The sequence below is a fragment of the Linepithema humile genome, chromosome 3, assembly GCF_040581485.1.
Source record: "Linepithema humile isolate Giens D197 chromosome 3, Lhum_UNIL_v1.0, whole genome shotgun sequence".
NCBI lineage: Eukaryota > Metazoa > Arthropoda > Insecta > Hymenoptera > Formicidae > Linepithema > Linepithema humile.
The window spans coordinates 29,203,543-29,226,064 of NC_090130.1; the positions used below are offsets into that span (position 1 = coordinate 29,203,543).

Genomic DNA, 22,522 nt, shown 5'->3' on the forward strand with positions numbered 1-22,522 from the left:
ACCCATATATACATCCCCCCGTTTCATCCCCCTCCCCTTGCCTTTTTTATTATGAAGCTTTATCTGTGCCGGACCGTCGGTCGCATTTGAATTTGAGGTTGCATTTATTTCATGCATATCAATGTCCCAAATCGCGCGGGGAGAAAGGAAAAAAAAAAAATTGATATCGGCCGCGCCGATTAGTTCCCGCCGGGCGACGGATAACGGACCGTTAGGTGAGTGCGCTATTGACGGGAGATGTAGATTTTAACGAGCGAGATATAAGGTCATTGAAACTTCGCCCGGTGTGCCGTTTTTCTTTTTGCACCCTCGGCCATCTGGAACTTCGCTGCATCGACTCCGGGCCGGAGGGCGGATGCAATGACGTATCGACCGACTGAGGTCAACCGAGGTCACCAAAGTTCATAGCGGCGCAAAACTGCCGGTGTCAGTCCGCGCGACAAGACATCGCGCGAAAAACCGTTCAATCTAGAGATCAATCAAACGTATGTTATTTCGCATTGTCGAAAAATATCGATTCTCCCTGCCGCGCGCGAGAGGGGACGATTTCCGCTGCTCCGATTTAACGCTCGAGATATCTCAAAATAGCGAGGCGTTTCAATAATTTATACAAACGAGAGTTCTCTCTCGGCAATGCGATGAAATTAATCAATATCGATAATGAGCAGAGTGTGATTATAAAAATAATGCAATATTATTTTTAATATTTAATTTAAGAACATTATTTTAAAACGCGCGCGCGCTTTTGTTCAGAAAAAAACTCAATTTTTGCAATATTTTCAAACCTCGCTGAAGATACTTCAGGATTGAATTAGGACAGCAAATTGTTTGCGGAGTGTATATTTCGCGTCCTGTGTGCATAGCGTATAAATTGAAGCGTCGATATTACTTGATTTGTAAATAAAACAACGTGCGATTAATATACACAGGCCGCACACTTCGCCGGCTTGAGCTGATCCCGGCGTGTTTACTAAATCCGGTAGCGTAATTGGCACGATATTTTCCTGAGCGAGCGACGCGCACTTCAAACCTGTCTGCTCTTTGTTTGATCAGGATGATTGGTGCTATGCCAGCGGTGGCTGTCCGCCACGAGCGTAGGAGACAGGAGAAAAGGCTGAAGCGGCCAAGTCAGCTGTATTTGACAGCAGGGCAATGGCTACCGCCCTCGCCGCCCACCCCCAGTCCACACGGGCACAACAATCTCGAGCCCTTGCCCGAGCTCTACTTGTGCGGCAAGGTAATAGCTATCGCAATGCCCCGATAACTATACCCGACACTTAAAGTTTCTCAACTCGCATCTATAGATACAAAAACTGTTGCGAACCGGAGAAGGAAACGGGCATAGTTGCGCGACGTACTATCGATTCCGAAAGTTAAGTTTCTATAATCTCTTCGCGGGAAAAATTACAGACGAGATTCTATGCTCCGGAAATGTGCTAAAAATAGCCGGCGATGCGCTTTGACGGCGTTTGATTTGACATTTTACTCCGAGATACATTTCGCGGGATAAAAAGATCGAGAAATTTCCAAATGGAATAATTGATTTTCTTTTTTTTACGTAATCGCGGCCAATTTTCCGAGCGATCTATCTGCGTTTCCTTTGAGAAAACTTTTGAACACGAGCGAGAAGAGTTCTTCGCGAGTATTCGTTTGTCTGACGAAGATCGTTGCCCGCAGATATCCGGGCTACACGCCGTGGTGGTGTGCCTGTTGTTGGGCGCGGTGGTGCTCGTGGTAGGTCTCGTCCAGCTTGCCCCGGGTGCAACGACCACCAACCACAGGTTGGCGTTACTATTGGCAGGGGCTGCCCTACTTATACTGGGTGAGCTTTCTCAAATATAGAAAAGCTTCTTTACATACCACATTAATTCGTGGTCTTTGTATCTCATAAAGCGATTGGCATAAGAAAGGAGAAACAAAGCGCACGAATTGTTAAACGCGATCTTTTTATGTCATCATTTGTGTATCTCTGCAACTAGTTGTCCAAATGTAAGAAATGCGGGTGTCTAAAAATATATAAATATTTTAGAAGCAGTGTCTTTCATCAATTGCACTTCCTTTCGGTCGCTGATTTTGAGTCGAGCAAATTTCTCTCGCGAAATATCGAGACAATGTGATTTATCGCAATTCTTCAATCTTTAGCGTTATATTTTTTAGAATCGTGTTAGAAATATTTCAAGAAATGTCTTTCATTAATTGCGCTTCGTTTGAATTGCAAATTCTTCGTCTGATTTTGAATTGAATAAATTTCTTTTGTAAAAATGTCGAGAAAAGTCGCGATTTATCGCAATTTTTCAACCTTTAACATTATATATTTTTAGAACAGCATTATAGATATTTCAAGAAATATCTTTCATTAATGATAGTTCGTTTAAATTGCAAATTCTTTGACAGATTTTGAGTTGAGTAAATTTTTTAGCGAAAATGTCGCGACTTATCACAATTTTTTAATCTTTAACATTATATATTTTTAGATCTGCATGGTAGATATTTCAAAAAGTGTTTTTCACTAATTGTGCTTCCTTTGAACTGCAGATTCTTCGACCGATTTTGAGATGAGTAAATTTATTTTGCAAAAATATCGAGAAAAGGTTACCGTAATTTTTCAATCTTATCTTTATATACTTTTTCGCACTAAAATTTTCGCATCGATATTTTAATTTAAGAAAAAAGCAGTAAAAAAAACACAATTTTATTGCCCGTCTGTTTCTCGACCTGCGCTCGATCGATCAGCGCATTGATGAGCAAGTAGATGCAGACGGGCATGCGTGCTCATCTCATTTATCTGAGTGAGATGTCGATATGATGAAACGATGACTACAATTACAATTGTCTGTTTCAGGCTTCATTCTAGCGGCTATAAGATGCTACGTGTTGCACTGCATGCCGCTGCCGGTCGAGTCGCCGATGGCAACACCTGTTCCGCCAGCGGCGAACGAGCAGACGCCCGCCGTGCCGAAGGGCACGCTGGACCTTCTGGTCGGCCACCAGAATCAGCCGGAGACCGACGCTCTCATGCAGCAGCATCGGGAGCACCATCATCATCATCAACATCATTCTCATCACAACAATCACAAGAAGAAACGCAGTTCTCAGGGCTCGCACTCCGAAGAGGCCTAAAAGAAAAAGAAATACACGAACGAGAGAAGGAGGATGCGGCTTTTTGTTCGATGTTCTAAAGGCTAGAGAAAAAAAAAAACAAAAAAAAAACCACAAGTGAACGTCTCAATTCGCGCGAATCGAAAGACGAGTAGGTATGAAACCGAGGCGGTATTTCGCGGAAAGGAGAAAGGACATCGTCGTTCTTTCGTCTTAACGTCTAAATATATACGGAGTTTCCTGGAACGCAGCGCTTTTTTCTTCCTACGCGCGAGTACCGCGAGCAGAGACGAATTGGCGGCCGGGCGACGGGGAATCGTAGTGTCGAGGACCCGATTTGGACCCGGATCGAAGTAAGTGACCTATTCTCGAGTGACTGATAAATTATTGATGGCGCAAACGAACCGTCACACCTCCTAATTCTCGGTTGTCGAGAGAAAGCGCAATGTCTGGGACACCCTGTGTATATCCTGTACATATGCCAATATATAAATATATATATATATATAGATATAGACAGTACAGAATGGTTTTCTATCGCGTCTAAAGGGAACCGCGGCATATACTTCTCGTATAAAAAAAAAAGAAGAAAAAAAAAGAAAAGAAAGTTTCGTTTGCCGAGACACAGAAAAGACAGACACTTGAAGTTTGAGATTTCGACGTTCCTTTGTAACGAAGAAAGCGCTAGTGGTCAGATTTTGGCGAGGGCCCACTTGCGTACACACATCGGCATGTTACACAGCTGTTTATGTTGCGGACGTATATGCCGAGGAAAGTGCACTTTTCTACCTGTACCGAGGATTCGATATATTTAATGACATTCTCTTATCGCAAGATTTGCTAGGCGAGTTTCATAGGGGAGACCTTCAGTGTTACCGATTTATACAGGATCCGTTATTGGTGATGCCGAGAGGGTGCTAAATCGAAAATGTGTTTTATTGCGAAGAACATTTCTTTCGGAACTAGAAACGAACTTTCTGTTTTCAAGAGAACGCAATTCTAGCGATATTACACGCATTTTTACTTGATTCTGATAGCTACAGTTAAAGTAAATCGACCTATGAATAATATCATCGAAAGTTACTCAAGTTTCGAGGAAAAATGTATTATTTATCGTCCAATTTTTTTCCCTCTCAATTTTTTTTAGACAGAATCCCTTTTGAATTATGCCATCAATAAAGGACCACCCTGTATAGATCGTATTTATTTCATTCGAAAATCTCACAAGACTCAACGAAGGGGAAATCAGTACGAAAGAAATATCCTAAGTATCCTCTGCGATTGATCTCATATTCTCTCGTTACTTTATCTCCGATAATCCCGGCAGGGATACCTCGTAGAGATAACACGTCTAATAAAATTCGATTTAGGGGAGAAGGGCCGAGAAATGCGCACGGCGGGGAAATCCGCAACTGAAGTAGGTCGCAATTATAGAAGAAGGAACGATAAACGTTGATGTCGGTATTTAATAATTTAATTAGCGATAAGATTTTTCCAGCACTCGCGCACCAATTAGCAACCTCAATGTTACTTCTTCCAAGGAATAAAAAGAAAAAAAAAAAAAGAGAAAACTATTAGCGAATCGGGAAAAAATGTTACTCGACTGTTACAATCTCGCAACACGTCAGGAAGCGACATTACAAAAATGCGTCTTTTACAAAACAAAAAGATACGTGTACATTATCTTTTTACACTCGATATATTTATACTTAAGCGACATTAAAACAAAAAAAGTCTGTGCCTGCGCGCGGAGAAAGCTTCCGATGTCAAATTAACGCAAACTGTTCGTTCGATAACTCTTCCACCGATCAGCCGATAAGTTGATTTGCAGGGATAAGTCACTTAAAATCGAGATCTCAATCTCGCACTCTTGAACAAGCGCGCAAATTACTATAATTAACCGCACACTCTTCGTTATTCTTTGATTTACGTATAATTGCGTACTGTAAAGAATTTAGTGCGTCTACGTTCTCGCGAGGAGAATTCTCGGCGCGCAGATACACGTTCGTCTATTGGGGTCCACTTAAAGTGTTATCGCGTGAAATTAAACACTACGCTAACAGTTACGGAAGGGGTTGTGTCAAACCGACGTACACAAGACGATTCGCGCAAAATAGATGATGCGAGACCTCGCGATCGCACTCCTACGTTCTCTCTCTCATTCTTTTCGTAGCCGATTAATATAAGAAGTAGAGGAAAACTGGCGCACACACAGACACACGTATGCACGCACTCGTACGATATTATATACGCATCGTAATCTAGCATTAGCGGATCTCGAATTAAGACAACCGTCTCTACGAAACGGTCTGTTGCACTAACGCGTTGCAGCTTTAGTCGACTGTCTCTGCAGATGGATGTTAGGTATCCCTTCTTAGCCCCCCCCCCCCCGTTCCCTTCCTCCCTCCGCCGTAATATGTAGGAACTTAATTAAGCGCCGTTAGAGCGGTAATCGACGTTGGTGCAATCAGTCCTAGATAAGCAACGCGGACGCATGGATCCGCGACGGGCGCAAACATAGTGAGACAAAGTGTAAAGTGAATCATCAAAGTTCCAAATATTCATCTGATCCGCCTCGCCTGCTGCGCGTAACTTGCCACGAAACGCGATGTCTCTCAGCACAGAGCTGGGCAAAGACCCTTCGACCCTTTCGCTGCGGCGCGCTTCGATAAAAAAAAAAAACCGCTCGCTACGTGCGAGACGATATTTACGTGTTGATCGCTAAAAGACCCGAAGCAAAGCCACCTCTTTTGTTAACAGAAAAGCCCGGTGATATTTTTTTTTTTTTTTTTTTTTTTAAAGGTTAAAAGTATGCTAATATTTTAATTAAATCTGTCCACTGTTTTTGTCGGGCAAAGCGCAGTTTAACACGTAAATTAAATATTCGTTTGTGAAGTTATAATCAAGTTCAGCTATATCGCGATTTTTTTCATATCGCGTAAAAGCGTGCCGTGGAAAAAAATAAAACAATGACACCATTATTGAAAAAATACGATTCATATTATATGTTACAGAATCCGATATATATGTCGCTTCTAGCCTGTCGAATATATGCGGCGTCCGCAAGCGACGAGCAGTTTTTCCATGCAAAATATATTCGCTATTTTATGACGACGAATATATTCGCAGCAAAAGGATTAACTGTCGATTCTCGTAATTGACCGTCGTCCAGTTTTTGCTTTCCGCGTTCTTAGGTATCCAGGGCGGCTCTAATTCCAGCCATTCGGTGGCCCGTTGCCGAGAACGCGAGGACGCGTCAATTAAGAGAATCAGCCGAAAGTTGGAGATTTTGCCCAGCTTACGTGGTGATGCAGCGTTTCACTTTTGTAACTGTTCGACCCTCCAGCGTGCTTTATTTCCCAGATCGTCACGCCAAATTGAGTTCAGCGATCTTGCAAATCGCGCGTCACACAGGCGTCTGCGTTTCCCGCGCAAACTTATTATTTCATTGGTCAGCACTGCCTTTTCACACGAGGCACAATTGTACAATCGTTATAATTGCCGTTGTAACATAAATCTATTTATATGCCACGCCGCTCGCGCAAAAGTACGTGGAGCGTTAATGCGCTCCCTTCAATGTATAATTTCGGCAGCGATTCATAAGGAATTAATTTAAGCGGTCGATACGACTTCCTCCGCGCAAACCAGTGACAGTGAGTGGTCGGAGCATCCCTCGGACTTGCTGCAGATTTGTACTGCAGACGAGAGCAAGATAGAAATAGAAAGGGAAAGACGTGTAATTACTATTAACAACTATTAAGGATTACAATGCATCGAAATATGCATTACTCATTAATTACTGCACGTTACGCATTAATTTTTGCTCCCCCCAATGTGTCCTGAAATTTGCGAATCAAAATAACACAGCGGGAAAGTTTTCGACAAATAAAGAAGTAAAAATTTCTTTGTAATTTTTTTATTCTAAACGCAGACTGCTGTTCAATCGCAGATCAAATTTAGCTTTAAATCCTCACATTTCGAAACTATGGTTTAGAATGAAAAGTCGCAGGGAGACTTTTGTTATTTAACTCTTCGAAAACTTTCCCCTCGAATTTTGACTCGCGAATTTTGCAACATTCTATATAAGTTAGTGCTCTGTGTAATATATCCCCTGTTAAACGAAATATTTAAGAATGTTAGCATGTACATAGCGCTTCGTGCAAAAACCGGCGATAACCATATTTCGAAAGTAACTATATATTTGAAGCGCGTAGAGCACATTTCCCATACATATAAACTATACTTATTTATTTAGAGAAAAAGTTCTCTCTCCGTATATATATATAAACATATATATACAATATATATATATATATATACATATAAATGTATGTCCTCGTTGATGGTTATTCCAATTGTTTCGCGTTTTGTTACCCTTTTTGTTGAAGTGCCCGGACGATAGGTGCCAATCGTAACGAACGTATAAAACGGTACTATTGTTGCCTGTTACGCGTATCCAAGGACGGACCGCGGATTGTTGCTTTTATGCCCTTAGAGAATATATAACTGCGTACGTCAACAAATCAATCTAGAAGTTTGCCGTTTTGTTGCGAATGAACAAACAACGAGATTTTATTGCATCAGAATGAATTATGCGGTGTAACGCAGATCCAGAGAGCGCTGAAGAAAAAAGAAAAAAAAGATTCCTATTTCACTCTTACGTTGCATCGCGTGTACGCGATACTCGGCGCGGAAATTCTAATTTGCAAGAGCGATTCGTCAAGTTTCGTTAAAAGCTTTCCTTGGCTTTCCGTGCGATTTTTTATTCCGCGGACAGAGTTGGAGAACGTTGTCCATGAACTGCGTTTGCGATTTACATACGTGACTGACGCAAAGTTTCGTGATTTTGTACAAGGCCGTATCTTTTTTTACATGTGTACGTATGGTATATGTGACTGTATTTTATCTTTTATATGCGTATTTGCGTCACTCGCTGTCTCATCTCATGGCGCGCGAGAGGATAAATTGGAGAGCGTGGCTTCTTGTTATTTACATAATATATTCTATCTCTAACACTTGGTACATATATCGCGCATTATATCGATGACCAATTATTGCGAATGAGAGACGGATGAATCGCGCGGCGGAGGAGCGAAAAAAAAGTGCTTTTTTCAGAAGACGATCTTTCAGATTTTGTATAAACTTATTATACAATATTATATGTATACACTATCTTCCTAATATGATAATTATATACTGTTACACGCGCAGAGCCATATTCTGCATCTATAAACGTTCCGTTCGCGCGGGCGAACGACAATTATTATGAAAGTTTCATCACGACACTTTGCCCGAATCTATCTCATAATGCGAGCGAGCCCCTCGCACGCGATCGACGGTGATTGTTCTGATGCGTGCTGCGCTTCTGCACAATATCGCGCGACAGCGACGAACGCACAGGATCGTCGCTGTCGTCGCGCACGAGGAGGCATGGGCGATGTAACCTTGTATGTGATTCTACATTAAACAAAACTGTAAGCAAAAGTCAACTCTATCGCTATTTTAACTTTCAGAGTTTAATAAAACGTTTTCACTAACAGCAAGTGGTTTCGCTGTCAACACGAATCCCGTAAACTTCCGTTTAAGAATGTATATTTGTAAATATGTATTACAAACAAACGAGATTGGTTAGCCTTGCTTATCCTTACTCGAATCTACAAACTGATTTTAAAGACGCAGAAAGCCCTCTATTGTTCGCAACTGAAAGGTTGCAGGGTCGACAATTCAATCTCGTATTTCAAATTCGATGTAAAATTCACGAACCGCAAATTTACTTTAATCATAATTTCTAATGAGAGCTTTGCGAACTTTTATTCGTAATTATATAAAAAATTGAAGAATTTATTGCAAAATCCATCTCATACTTCAGATATCCCGACTCGAAGTAAACTTCGCGAACCGCAAATTGCAGTTAAAAAATTAAAGAATTGACGATTGAAAAATCGATAAAAATCTCGCATTTCATATTTTAATTTGATAAAATTCAAATTGCAAATTTACATTCCAATTTCTGATGAGAGCTTTACGAGTTTTTATAGGTAGACAAATTCTACTGTTTGTGATTAAAAGATTGAAGACGGATGGAGAGAAAATCGACAATTCAATCTCGCATTTCAGATACTCTGCCTCGATGTAAATCTCGCGAACCGCAAATTTACATCGTAATTTCTAATGAGAGCTTTGCGAGCTTTTAGAAGTAGGCGATCGGTTTCCGTTGTTTGCAATAAAAGATTGAAAGTACATCAAGAATTGGAAAATCGATTCAGTTTATTCCGACTATAAAATTCGGGAAACCGCAACTGCGGAGCCTAATTTACGTTAATGTTTCCGATGGGAGCTTCGCGAGCCGTCAGAGGCGGGCGATCGGTTTGTTTTGAAAACGTCAGAGACGTCATCTCGCAAAATGGATAGATAGATACGCGCGCGCGCAATGCACGTTCGACGCACCAGGTGGTCGTCGGTGGTGACGATACTTTTAGCACGAGCCTGGTGGGTGGCTCGCTGCAGGGTGGTTTATCGACCAGGATACGTATCTCAAAAGGTTCAGTAGTCGCGGGACCACCACCCTGGGACGTCAAAACGGTTTCACCAAAGCTTTCCGCGTACGCTTGCAGTGCTCCTATTTTCTCTACCCCCCTATTTTCTTCTTTCTACCCCTTCGCTTTTCGTCTTCTCGACTATCCGCCCGCTTTCTTCGCCGCTTTTCCGAGCTCCCGCACGGCCGGAGAGTAGAGCGCGTCGCAAGCCAAGAGGATCCATATTCTCGCGTTCGAGCGCAGGACTCAACTAACGAAGTAAGTCAAGCACGATAAATGCGGAGAAACGGGGAGAAAATTCTTCGCAAGCAGCGAGCAATTCGTTTTATCTCCTTCGCTTGTGAACGGATCTCGAATTTATCGCGTTTAACGGTGCATTCTGCACGGGCTGCTGTGTTTTGAGTGTGCGTCACAATGCGCCAAAAAGTAAATACGTCATAGAGACAAGATTTTTTTGCTCGTCATGCGAAATTTTTCTTCCATTTTTTATTAATTTCTGCTCCAATTAGCGCGAAAAGTATTTATATTCGAAAAACATTTGTGACTGCGATCTGTTTATATTGTGCGCTGCTTCCGCGGAATGAACAAATATGGGGCAATCGGGACTACCGGAAATAAATTTTTTTTTCCTTCCCATTTCACGCTTAATATCGTAATTGGCGTGGTTAATTCAGGTTAATGTGAATGTATGCGACAGAATATGCGCAGGGCGAAATTCAGTTCGTCGAATTTCGACACTTGTTCCAATTTACTTGGGAACAGATTCCCGATATAGAACACCTGATTCGGCGGTTGAATGCTTATCGGCGAAGCGTGAAATTTCCCTTGGATGTTAAATGTGCAATGGTGACCCATTTATCGATTTTCTGAGATTTTAGCACAGCGTATCTAACACCCCATTCGCATTACACAGAGCGTCTTAAATCTGCATTGAGCAAAACTTGCAGTTCAAAATTTCACCGGACAGCTTCACATCTTCCACGCAAAATTAACGTACTTCTCAATAAGGTGTCATAATCACAACCGTTATATTTTAATGAAATGTGCGACAATGAATTTGTCATCCGCGTCAAACCTGCGACAATCGGCAAATACCGACGTCCACTTTTTCCAACCATTACTCGAGTCTCTTACGCCGGCGGCTCTAAAGCTGTGGTCGCTAAAATAAAATCGCGATAGGAATGAACGCGCGGCCATATGGCGTGCAGTAACCTCAATTATCGGAAACTGTTATAGCTATTTTTCTGGAGCACAGCCAAACGGAATATCAACCAGCGCGAGGCAGCAGCGAGTCAATGCACGAAAAGCGCAGGTCGTTGCCATAAATTAATGCCTTCTCTGTTTTCGGGAGGCTCGACAGTTCTCGCTTGAAAATTCTGCCGAATCTGCAAAAATTATTACATTCACGGAGATGTTAAATTTTTTTTTCTTCTTTCACATTCAAGGCTGTGCGTCGGTTGTTGCCCAACGTAGGACAAACCGCGAGTTGGTACCTTCCAGGGTGAGCAACCTCGATTGCCCTAACTCGAGCCAAATCGCGCGCGACCACCGTATTTATCATACGGATTCGCGGACGCGTAAAAGCATCTACGACGCGGAAAAGGAATACAATGCATTGCGGAATCGGGGGGGGGGGGGAATTATTGATATCCCTTTCTCCGCGTATCCTCCGCGGAGGATTTTGGCAGAAATCCAGGCTACAAAATAGCGTAATACTAGTTGCACATTCATGCGCCTATAACTGGCCTACTCTCTCCGATGCACGTGGAGCTGCAACCATGACATCGGGGAATCAGGCCACTGTTCCACTTTACGCCTTTCTAAAGCGATAAAGGTGATATCCGTTTATTATGCACATACCTCACCGTGCGCGATTCGGCATTGCGAATCGGCGTCCCCGCCGCGGCTCACTCGGAGTGCCCCGACGTGGCGCCTATATTTAATCATCATCGAGAACGTACTTTCGGCCGCACTGAATTACACGAGGGTTGTTTTTTTTTTTCGCTCGTTTTGCTGCCTCGTAAACGCGTCATGCGAGATTATATTTATCGTTCACGAGTCGATGGACTTCAACGAATTTCAGATTTTAAAGGAACGAGGGAGAGAAAGAGAGAGAGAGTCCACTGTTTAGACTCTTGTGCGCGATCGAAGAGTTTTTTAACATAGCACCTGCACCCTGTGCTAGCTTCGGTTGTTCGATAATCGAGGTACAAAGGCCATCGCCCCCCCGAGAACATATCTAGGCCACCGACACCACCACCGTTTGCCAGTAATCGCCTTCACCACTGCACATCCAACTACTAGAACACGCTCGAGAGATGACTACGCAACAATTTGAGCATTAATCTTAATATAGAAGAATGATCCGAATCAGATCAGAAAATTTAATCAATTTTCGGCAAAATTGTATTCGGAAATTTCATCAAACAAATCATTTATGTCGCGTGCATTAATTTATTTTTACATCTTTCGATTTGCGAAATTCCGTTCCGTAAATTTGATGTGTCGCATTTGATTTGTTCCCGATAGGATGATTACGGCGTTACCGGTACCTTCGGTGAAGGTCTTCCACAAGACCTATTACCAGGAGAAGAGCGCGAGGATAGGAAACAGCCAGCCGGGTAGTCCGCTGGCGGAAAGCGAGGCGGTGCTCGCTATGATAGACAAAGAACCGCCGGAGTACTACTTCTGCGGGAAGGTAAAGGCCTGACGACTCGGCTTCTCGGCGCGATCGCTTTTTCATCATTCGTAAAAGAGAAAAAAAAACCTTTCAAATAAATTGCTTTAGGTTAATTCGCTGTACGTCGTCGTCGGCTCGCTGTTGCTGGGAGCGATAGTGCTAGTGGTCGGCCTGGTGCAGCTCGCGCCGGGCGCGGAAGCCGCACAGAACTCGGCGGCTCTGATCGCCGCTGGCAGCGGCCTCCTCGTGATCGGGGTGTTCCTAGCGCCGCTGAGAGCCGTGTGTATCAAGAAGCAGTCCGCCGCCCAGAAGGACGGCACTCATCAGCGGAGCGTCACCAGCATAGACATGCTACTGGCTCAGCACAGGTAAAGCGATCAATTGGAAACTACCGTCCGGGCTTCTCGCGGGATATAAGAGACATTCCGCGATGTTATAGGACGTGATATTTCAGTGAACTTATTTTTAAAACAAGCAAGCCTTTCCTTCTACCGCGATCTAAATGATTCAATTGATGCGACATTTGAATCTCTCGTATCAGATAAATAACTTTACTTCTTTCGAAAGATAGATTTAGAAAAATAATCCTAGTGCCGTAACTTTTTTATCGAAATTCTTATCAGAAAATTCGCGTCCCCGACGAACGGACCTGACATTCTGCGAAATTTATTTTTCAAAAGAAGTAAAATTTTTCTTCTTGCGTTCGAATTGAAAAAAAATTCGATTAATCAATTCGTCAAGCTTCGAGCAATTCAATATTTGAATCTTTCGTACCAAGTAAATAATTTTAGTGCAATTTTTCTATCTAATATCTAAGATGCTTACGATTCAGAAGTTCTCTTACTTCGCATTTAATCGTCGCATTTGCATTAATAGTCGTATTAATAGGGACTTTACGGTCCTGACGCCCGACGAGCTCGAGGATCTCGTAGGCCGGCAGACATCCAACAATTCGGAGAACAAGCCCCACAGGCAGGGTCACAATACCTAGGTACCGTCCGCCTCGAGGAAGGCATTGCCTTCCGCATCATCGTGCTCCGCCAGTTCTACGCCACCATCGTCCGTCACATCGCCAGGACCGAATTCCTCCATTCTGTACACGCATCGTTACGATACGCGCGAGCATAGTTTGGTTTAATCGATGTGCACTCACTGCGTCATTTTCATAGGGCCACGCCGACGGCCGCGCCAATTTTTAATGATGCACCGCAATTAAAAAAAAAGATGCAAGAACGAGACTTTTGGGCTCAGCCGAGCGCGAAGGCAGGCACGATTTGTAAGAACGTAAGAAAGTAGCCGATACGCACGTAGACTGCATCATCCCTTCGATTTGCGGACGGTAATTCATCGCTTCTTTCATGAGATTCGGTTTTTATTGAACTTTTTAAAAAACTTGATTCGTTGCGAGAGACGACCGAGTGCATTTCGCGACTGAACGTAGACTCGATTTTTTTTTATATACACATAAAACACTGTCGGAGTTTGAACGAGCTACTTGAATTAGTTGCACTTGCTTACGTGCTGTTTTTTTTTTTTTTTTTTTTTCTCTCTTTCGCTTGCCGGCCTCGCAAACGCGATTTTCACGTCAGATTGCAGTACGTGGTGGCAAAATCGTACGTTTAATCGTGTTTAGCTGTTAGTGGTGTTCACGACACGGTTGTGTGTCGCGAACGAGTTCTACGATGATCGCATGCTAGTTGCAAGGAATGCGTATGGGAAAGTAACGCGGTACTGCGCAAAACCAGCAGGGTTTCGTAAGGATTCGCGAGAAAATTTTTAGTAAGAATTATAAGCGAATATAATCTATCTGTGTTCCCGGTAGTTCACGGTGCCACGGTGTTCCGGGTAGCTCCGCGAGAATAAAGTGCGAGAGGAAATACGAGTTTAAGCGTGAACCAAGTCCTGGCAGGACGAAATTTGCAGTTGTGAAAGGGCCAAGGGACAATCACGGCACAAAAAAGGACATCTACATTTCAATATATCACGCATTCGTGTTGTTTTTTCTCACACAATCATAGAGATTTTGAATTTTTCAAAGTTCCTACTTTGCATAGCTTTCTCACGGCGATTGCCCCTCGACGCCTTCACACCCTTAAATTCAATCTCAGATCTTAGGAAAAGTTTTTCTAAATTCTTCGTAAAAATATCAATGTTCTGCATGATTATCGTTCTCCGACACTGCGCCGAATATTACATTTGTTCGTCGAATGTCTTCGTTATATCTTTTATCAAGTTAGAATTACGCGAATATGAGACGATTTTATAAATACGTACATATAAATCGGAAATCAGAGATGTCTTTGGGAAGCATACTTCGTTGTATGCAGGAGTGATTTTTTGTACGCGTTTGTATTTCGATTGGAGTTGCAATGTATTCCACGAATTCAAAGATACAAATTATCTTCGACTTTTCCGACACAAATCGCCGTTATCGAAAGTATTGAGACGATGTTAAAACTTTGCGTTGAAATTTTAGCGACAAGAGGCTCTTCTATTGCAGAGATTTTTAGGAGATGTCTTATAATTTCCATAAAAGCATGATGTTTTCACTATAAAAGATATAACCAGTGTTGCTTTCCTCAAAGATTAAACAGTGTTCAACATATGAATGACTGAGTCTGATATCAAGTATCGTATTGTGAATCTAGTTCGAGTTATTCAGGCGAAGATATATACAATTTGTTGTAACATGCGTACGTATGATAAGATTCGAAAAATCTTCCTCGAAATTTATTCCCAGCAGGGTAATAAGAAGGGATAAGAGGGTTACGCGCAAAAAAAGACTTTCTCGTAAATCTTGCGGATATTTCTTCGTTGAACCTTTCAAAAAAAAAAAAGAAAAAGAAAAAAAACGCACTCATCGTGTGACAGTTGATGCGGAGTGAATGAGACGTCTTATTGAGATATATGCGATACGTACAGCCCTATCGACGGGCCGTGCATTTTTTGTCGAGATCGTCGAGGGAGAAGAAAGGGGGGAGGGGGAGAGGCAGACGCGAAATGATATATGGCTGGATCGGATGAGTAACGAACCTCACGCGCAATGAAACATACCGAAATCGATATAATATGCTTATATACAGTGGCGTGCAAAAAGTGGGAATCAGCAAAGCGGGTGTGTACCTGATTTGATTTTTAAAGGCCTTAGCGAAAATTTCAGCGCCAGGCACAATTAGCACTGACCTTCGGAACTTTCGAGTCTGATCGCGCGCACGCTGAGGCGAAGCCTTGGATTTCAATTCTCGCTGTAACTGAAGATCGGAACCGAAGACGTCCGAGAACACTGATCCCCACCTTTTCAGGACCAGCTTGTGTATCAACCAAAAAATAGATGTTTAAGATGGATATCGGATATCGAGTCGACGATTGAAGTCCTGATTGAAGAAACAAGAAAGAAAGAAAAAAATAATAGAAATCGAGATTTGATATTTGTCCATCGCGGTGTATCGATCTTTCTTTGAGCCACCGTCTAGTTTAAGAGTTTTTTAAGAACGGAAATTCCTGTTCTGTGAGTGCGAATGCAAAAATGTAGTCTGAGCAAAGTAATATAAATTCGCAAGTTAAGGTCACGCGGAAGTAATCGCCTAATGTAAGAATATAAATCAAAACATTTAAGAGGATAATACTAAGTGATTCAAATTACGTTTATCCAACTTACACGAGCTAAGAAGGATATTCGTCGTCCTTAATCTATGTCCTTAATCTATAAATCATCCGTAAAGTAATGCTATTGCTGCAAAATAAACAGATTTTGGCATACATGTTTATATATTTGACGTAATTCAACGCAATTTTAGCGGATTTATCATTTAAGAGAGAATTAGCAAATCGCGCCCAGACAAATACACATGCACATTATCGATATGTCTATGAAATTCATAATAAGATATAAACTACTCAACAAAATTAAAGCCAGTCCCTCTCAAGTAAAAAGAGAAGGCCAAATTCAAATAGCTGTAAGATTGACAAAAATAATCGTAATGAGATTCGCAAAAAAGCATGTTGATGTGCTTGAAGCTCCTACTTTTAGAAACTTTACATTACGATTTCATTAATTCTTCATTTATATGAAGATACAGATACCTCAGATTTCAAAAATTTTATCGCCATGCACTTCGTTAAAATTGCAGAAAATTTTTGAAATTTGATTAATAAAATTACAATTTGAAGTAAAGCTTCTAAAAGTAGAAGTTTCAAGCTTTAAGATGCCTTTTTGTGAGTCTTATTATGATTATTTATCAAAATTATAGCTATTTGAATTTGGCCTTCCTTTTTTGCATTTGAGTGCCGTTTTAATTTTTTTAGTAGTGTATATTGATTGAACTTTTGTAGTTTTTTAAGTTAGCAGCTAGAGCTCCTTACAAAAACACTTATTTCTAGCAAACAAACAGCTTTGAAGAGGAAACATATCTATCGAGTCGGCTATGAGTAGAGATATATTTTTCTTGTCATTAGTCGATATATATGTGCGCGGGAGGGAAGAAAATAGCGATTAAGGAAGATAAAAGCTGTCCACATTTTCCATACTGAAAAGGCTTGCATTTCTGTCGTAAGATTCCTATTGAATATTTGCCTTAATTTCGGAGGTAGAAATATCGAAGGCTCTAGTTTTACAAAACGGGAGAGCGCGATCGATATTTTAAAGGTACTCTTAAATTCGCTATATTTTAATTACCGTTTTACGCGCATAAGAAAGTGTTTGCGCAGTCCTGGTGAACAGGAGGACGAGGGAGATCGGCACATTTTCGGCCAGGGTATAATAATTTGCTGCGGTAGGATTTAACGTAACACGACTTTAAGGCGAGTGCAAGAAGGAAATGATCGTGCGTAAAAATGCGAATCGCGTTCGCTGAATAACGCGCAATATTGAAAGTTTCGATTAAAAATTATTTGCAGAAGCATTGTTACATGAATGCATAAATTACGCCCGAAGTGATAACACGACACTTCCTTGTTGCACGCGAAGATCGAACATAATTTTAAGAGATTCAACGCACAGAATTAGTTGTAAGCATTTTTATAATGGTGTTCTATGTATAATTACTACTATTACTTATTATCACTATAACTAATCCATCAGAAATAGCCCAATATATTTATGATCCGGCCGCGAATCGGCCGGCAAAAGTGTTCTTCGTTCATGTTAAAATCATCATCATAGGACTGGATAGTAATATGCCTAGCCTTGTATATACTAAAGTTTGTAATGTGAAAAAAAAAGAACGGGTCAGAGTAATACTCGATCTTGATGAGATTTGCCGATTTGCTGATCTTTAATTAATCTAAAGTAAATTATGTCGCGGCGTAATCCTAAAATGCATATCGTACGAGAATTTTCACGAAAATACCTGTCAGTTGTGATTGCAGCATTTTCGTAGATTTAGTACAATTTTTTGTTGTAACGTAAGCGTATCGCACTCGTTGATCGGCGCGATTGTTAAAATTTGAACGCAATTACGAAAAAAATAATCGATTAGCTTTCCGTAAGATTCTTCGCGATTGCTCGAAACAAAATTCAATTGTTTTCTTCGATTAAGTTATCTATCGCGATATCTCTAAAAACTTTTATAATATTCTAAAACTTTAACATCTCTGAACTTTTATACGTATAACGCATACAAAATGCCCAGTCAAAATGCTGCAAGCGTAACTTTGCATTGCACGAGAAAAAATCTCTATAACTATAGTGCATATAAATGCATTATCTAATAATACGATATATTTACGATACGATACTATATTAGTAGACGTAATATCGAGAAAGTTTTACCGATAAGCTTTAACTTAAAAAAAAAGCGCAGCATGTAGAATAAGAGGAATGTAACATCGCGAAGCGTTCGCGATGATGCGGCCATCATTGTTGAGGCTGAAGTCATCTTGAAGTGATAAAGTGTGCATTATCCCATTTGATCCCACATTGCCGTAAAACACATAGCTTCACCATACGAAATTACTATTTCAGTGATAACGATAATATCAAAGGTGCAAATAACGATGATATTTGAGAGCATATATCATAAATCATTTCCCGGCGTAAAAAGGAAGGCCGGGCTCCTTCTATCACTGCCAAAGATTGATTAGAACGCGATTTACATACCTTTCGGACGTTAAAACAATCGTGGAGACGCTAACTGGACGCGCGGCTGCATAATTGAACCTCAACAATATGTTCCGCCATTGTGAACATGTCGAAGACATTCTGTAACATATAAATATATATTAGCTATTATATACATTAAAAATATTTTATTCGGGAACATTTTGACTTGCTTAAAAGTTACGTTGGTCCGTATATTTTGTAAGCAAAGGTTATCAATAGCAGTTAATAAATATTACAATACTCTATAGCAGTCATTATTCATATGATTATGAAAAAAGAGGCTGCAACATTCTTCTTTCGATAAGTCTCGCAAAAATCCTCGAGAAGTATTGCAATCTCTTTTTGTCCGTATTCCTAGCAATCGTGTACCCATTGCATCGTCAATGCAATTCAGAGAGAAAAAAATACAAAATACATGAAATAGATTTACCTATTGAGTTTCACAATTGCAATAAACTTGTAGATGTAAATTGGGACACAAAATAAGAATCGAATGTAACAGAAAGAAATATATTTGACTAAAGATACGAGGAGTAAATATACCGTGAATGTCAAACTCTAAAAAGAAACGGAATGAAAGAATTTAAAAAGATGGAGGCACATCACATGACGTCATATGACGCGCTTTATATTCAATATGTAATTGGTCAATTGCTCCTGGATCTGGTGTTGAGAATTTTAGTCGCAGAAATGGCGCAGAAGCATGGCGGCTTTTTCAAACTACACAAACGCCTGTAAGATCTTGACTTCATTATACTTTCATCAATAACAGTAAAAATTAAAAAAATGTAGCCTGCAACATAACAATACATTTATACATAAATAACAGAATTTAAAAATAATTGATCAGTCCATTTAGTTATCATACTTTTTAAATATATTTATCAATAAAAAATTACAATTACATAGAATAATATATTAAATACCACATATAAAAATTGTGCGGAGAAATAAATCATTTAATCGTATTGTTTCTTGACACATACTAGATGTAAATTATATTCTCCTTAATATATTTCTCTCTTAAAATACAAACAAAAGATTTTTTATTAAAAGGCCCTCCGAGACGCAATAATAAATATCAATTATGAAAATTTTAAGAATGCAATCTGATATAGAAACATATTAGAATACTCATTCTCACTTATATAATTATTAGATAGCTCTATAAGATTAATGCAGTATTAAAATTCAAGTTTTCAACGACAATATGTTGGCACGGTCACTTTCGGACGTTTCTTCGACTCCATTCCCGAAAAGAACTCTTTAATATCTTCTTCACGTACGACTTTTTTGTTGTCCGCAAACTTTTGTAGATATTGCATAAGTCGTTCCTTCATGTTGTTGTACTCTGCAAATAATTGTTTAATGTTAGTAAAAAGTAACGCATGATTCTTGTAAAATTAACGTTTCTAAAAATAGTGTGATCAAATAATTTTAACTTTGCAAGTTTTACCTTCAATTGCAGTTAATTTTTGCACATGGCCCATACTTGCAAGAGCTTTCATACCTTTCTCATATTGTGATTCCTGTTTATTCAATTTACCTGCTTCCTCATACGCTTGTACGCTATCTTTTGGATCAAGTAAGAACATGATGTTCTTTGCATTATATACCTATAAGAAAGAAAGAGTATTATGAAAGGCAATTACCTTCAAAATTAAAAAAAAAAAAAAGTATGATATTCGATTTCTCACCGATTTGCATTTTTCACAAGTACATAGTGCATTTCTCCAACCTTCTATCCAAAAACAGCTTCCTTTAGTGTTGACAGATAAAAGATTTGGCATTTGACATCCTTCTGGTAACTTACTGACTTCTACCTCTTCATTTTTTTCAGGTGTATCTGATTTCTTTGAAACTGATTGCAATAAAAATATATAATGAGCTTACAATGAAAGTAACAGCAGTTTCAAGCGTATAAAAATTTTTAAGTGTCTAACCAGCATATTTTGATGCATAATTCCAAAGAAAATTGTGCTCTCGCATGCAGCCTGCACAAATCATTTCATGGTATGCATTATCTGCTGGTACACCATCATCACATTCCAGATGCTAGAAAAATTGCAAAATATTTAATTTGATTGATATATTTGTAATATATATACATTTGCTCATTTATTTACCTTTGAATGGTACCAATCTTCACATATAGTACACTGCAACATGTCATCTTCATCGCCTTCAGAATCAGGATCAGGATATGGTCTTGCACAGACACAATAAACTCCATCAAAATTCTGATTATATTTATTTTCAGAATTAACCGCAGATTTCATCTTTAAAAAAATAATAAGCATCAGTCAAATCACACAATAAGATCTTGTAGAAAACATACAAAATATAACACATGTAGAAAATGTATTACCTTCTCCAAGTTACATTTCTTGCCATCAAACTTGGAATTTCCACAGTCACATCTAAATTGTCGCTTTGTGTACAGTTCCACAAGTTCGTGTCCCTCGTGACAATGGAAGCTACATGCCAAGCAAACAGCAGCACGAATCTTGTTGGAACCACAGGTCTTGCATGCATAAAGCGCTTGCCTTATATATCCCTGTAAATGTTAATCAATAAGAGACAACTGTAACACAGCATTCTACAAAGACAAGAGTGTAACATTATTATAAGCAAAATTGGAAAGGATTACACACCTTGTTGTAAGTACAGTTCTGGTCATCAGAAGCGCCTAAAACGGCATACGCGTCTTCTTCAAGCTGATTTTCTACTTGAAGAACATCCAGCATTGTAACAGAATTGTCGTCTTCTATTGATTCGGCCAATTTCTCAGACATGTTTTCTTTTCGTTTCGTTGCAACCAATAGAAGAAAATCACAGCGAGTTCGTTATAAAATTTTGAAGAAAGTATTTCGTCGGACTTTCTTTCCGTTGGTGTAACCCGCCAATAAGGCCCCAACAGAAGGTTAGAGCAAACTACGCGTCAAACGACAAAGAATCGATGACAACACGTTTTACGTGCATTTTATGGACATGCATGCACTAACGAATTTTTCTCCAGCTCCGCAAAAATCGCACATTTGTTTCAAGTGTGACCCATAACAATTTACGTTACACTTATTTTAACGGTATTTTCGACATGTCAAAGTGTTGGAAAACAACGAGAAGCCACAGCGTAAAGCAAGCTGCACGAATTCAAACCCAGTGCCACCAAACTCCCACATATTTTTAATAAATAGAGACGAGAGAAACGAGAATTTGGCAACAATTCTCCCCTAGTTTTCAACCGGAAATCGGAAGTACAGTTACTTAGTAACTTTCTGTTCGCGCGTTTATTTGAAATCAGTTAAATAATTACTGACAAAAATGGTACAATCATATTTATTTGATATTAAAATGCATAGCGTCAGTTTTATTATTATATCATTCTTTAATTGCTCGTGTAATCTAAGAGCGTAATATATCAAAATATAAATAAAGTTAAATATGATGAAATATTTATTTGACATTAGAACGCATAACCATAATCTTGCTATTATGCGATTCTTTAATATTTTTTTCTGCATTCTTATTATTCTTAGCTACTTGCGTAACTAATGTATAAAATTATAGCGCATAAGATATCTGAATATAAATTTTTGCAAATACAAAAAAATATTATAAATGCAATTTCAAAGCATACAAGTTCACCGATATACCAGTTAAAGTGAGAAAAATTTCAATTCACTTAATCGGCGATTAATTTCATCAGCAAATCACTAATATCAATATTTGTAACTGCATACATAATTCGTCATTCCTAACCAAATTTTTCTCTCAGAAATATCGTTAGAAATCCGCTGGGACGCACAAGTTTCGTGTCTACTAAATATTTCAAGGAAAAATTATAGTTACCGAACGTCCTAATCGGCATCCAGCTGAAAAATTTGAGGAGCTGCAAAAATTGTCTGAGGATTGAATAATAGCCCGCACTCTATTGTTCGCTAGCCGGCCGGAACCATCTTGAGCGTATATGTGTACGCGATTTTCCCGCGTATCGGTGAAGCTCTCACAGGAAGCCGTTCGTTCATCGATAGAAAGGTTGCAACACTGTCTCGTAGATTAATTTCGGAACGCACCAGAATCGTCGGAACGTTCTCGCGACTTTGG

General features: G+C 39.9%; 3 protein-coding genes across 5 annotated transcripts; 2 read left to right on the forward strand and 1 right to left on the reverse strand.

The window, feature by feature from the left end:
* The first annotated feature begins 1,687 nt into the window (after positions 1 to 1,687).
* On the forward strand, positions 1,688 to 8,638 carry LOC105669876 (transcription initiation factor TFIID subunit 2-like). Its single transcript, XM_067351443.1, has one exon. The coding sequence runs from the start codon at positions 2,884 to 2,886 to the stop codon at positions 3,118 to 3,120; it is 237 nt and encodes a 78-aa protein (XP_067207544.1). The 5' UTR covers positions 1,688 to 2,883; the 3' UTR covers positions 3,121 to 8,638.
* A 924-nt stretch (positions 8,639 to 9,562) lies between these two features.
* On the forward strand, positions 9,563 to 18,660 carry LOC105669885 (uncharacterized). Of its 2 annotated transcripts, none has more exons than XM_012363081.2 (4): positions 9,563 to 9,893; positions 12,165 to 12,333; positions 12,424 to 12,683; positions 13,192 to 18,660. In XM_012363081.2, exons 2-4 carry the CDS (start codon positions 12,166 to 12,168, stop codon positions 13,304 to 13,306), a joined length of 543 nt encoding a protein of 180 aa, XP_012218504.1. In that variant the 5' UTR covers positions 9,563 to 9,893; position 12,165; the 3' UTR covers positions 13,307 to 18,660. The 2 variants fall into 2 exon arrangements, with proteins under 2 accessions (XP_012218504.1, XP_012218505.1); XM_012363082.2 differs by having other exon boundaries at positions 9,566 to 9,893; positions 13,204 to 18,660.
* A 609-nt stretch (positions 18,661 to 19,269) lies between these two features.
* On the reverse strand, positions 19,270 to 22,414 carry LOC105669817 (putative E3 ubiquitin-protein ligase UBR7). Of its 2 annotated transcripts, none has more exons than XM_012362954.2 (8): positions 22,268 to 22,414; positions 21,070 to 21,215; positions 20,784 to 20,972; positions 20,542 to 20,694; positions 20,359 to 20,470; positions 20,113 to 20,276; positions 19,926 to 20,031; positions 19,270 to 19,766 (listed from the first exon to the last, which is right to left on the reverse strand). In XM_012362954.2, exons 1-8 carry the CDS (start codon positions 22,284 to 22,286, stop codon positions 19,615 to 19,617), a joined length of 1,041 nt encoding a protein of 346 aa, XP_012218377.1. In that variant the 5' UTR covers positions 22,287 to 22,414; the 3' UTR covers positions 19,270 to 19,614. The 2 variants fall into 2 exon arrangements, with proteins under 2 accessions (XP_012218377.1, XP_012218376.1); XM_012362953.2 differs by having other exon boundaries at positions 19,872 to 20,031; positions 22,268 to 22,410.
* Between the last annotated feature and the right edge of the window lie 108 nt (positions 22,415 to 22,522).

Excerpts from the sequence above, each read along its gene's own strand:
- LOC105669876 (XM_067351443.1), top strand. The coding sequence starts at position 2,884 with ATGCCGCTGCCGGTCGAGTCGCCGATGGCAACACCTGTTCCGCCAGCG.
- LOC105669885 (XM_012363081.2), top strand. The coding sequence starts at position 12,166 with ATGATTACGGCGTTACCGGTACCTTCGGTGAAGGTCTTCCACAAGACC. Across the intron at positions 12,334-12,423 it reads AGTACTACTTCTGCGGGAAG|GTTAATTCGCTGTACGTCGT; the intron begins GTAAAGGCCTGA and ends AAATTGCTTTAG. Across the intron at positions 12,684-13,191 it reads ATGCTACTGGCTCAGCACAG|TCGTATTAATAGGGACTTTA; the intron begins GTAAAGCGATCA and ends TTGCATTAATAG.
- LOC105669817 (XM_012362953.2), bottom strand. Across the intron at positions 20,471-20,541 it reads AAGATTGGTACCATTCAAAG|CATCTGGAATGTGATGATGG; the intron begins GTAAATAAATGA and ends CAATTTTTCTAG. Across the intron at positions 20,277-20,358 it reads TTATGCATCAAAATATGCTG|TTTCAAAGAAATCAGATACA; the intron begins GTTAGACACTTA and ends TATTGCAATCAG.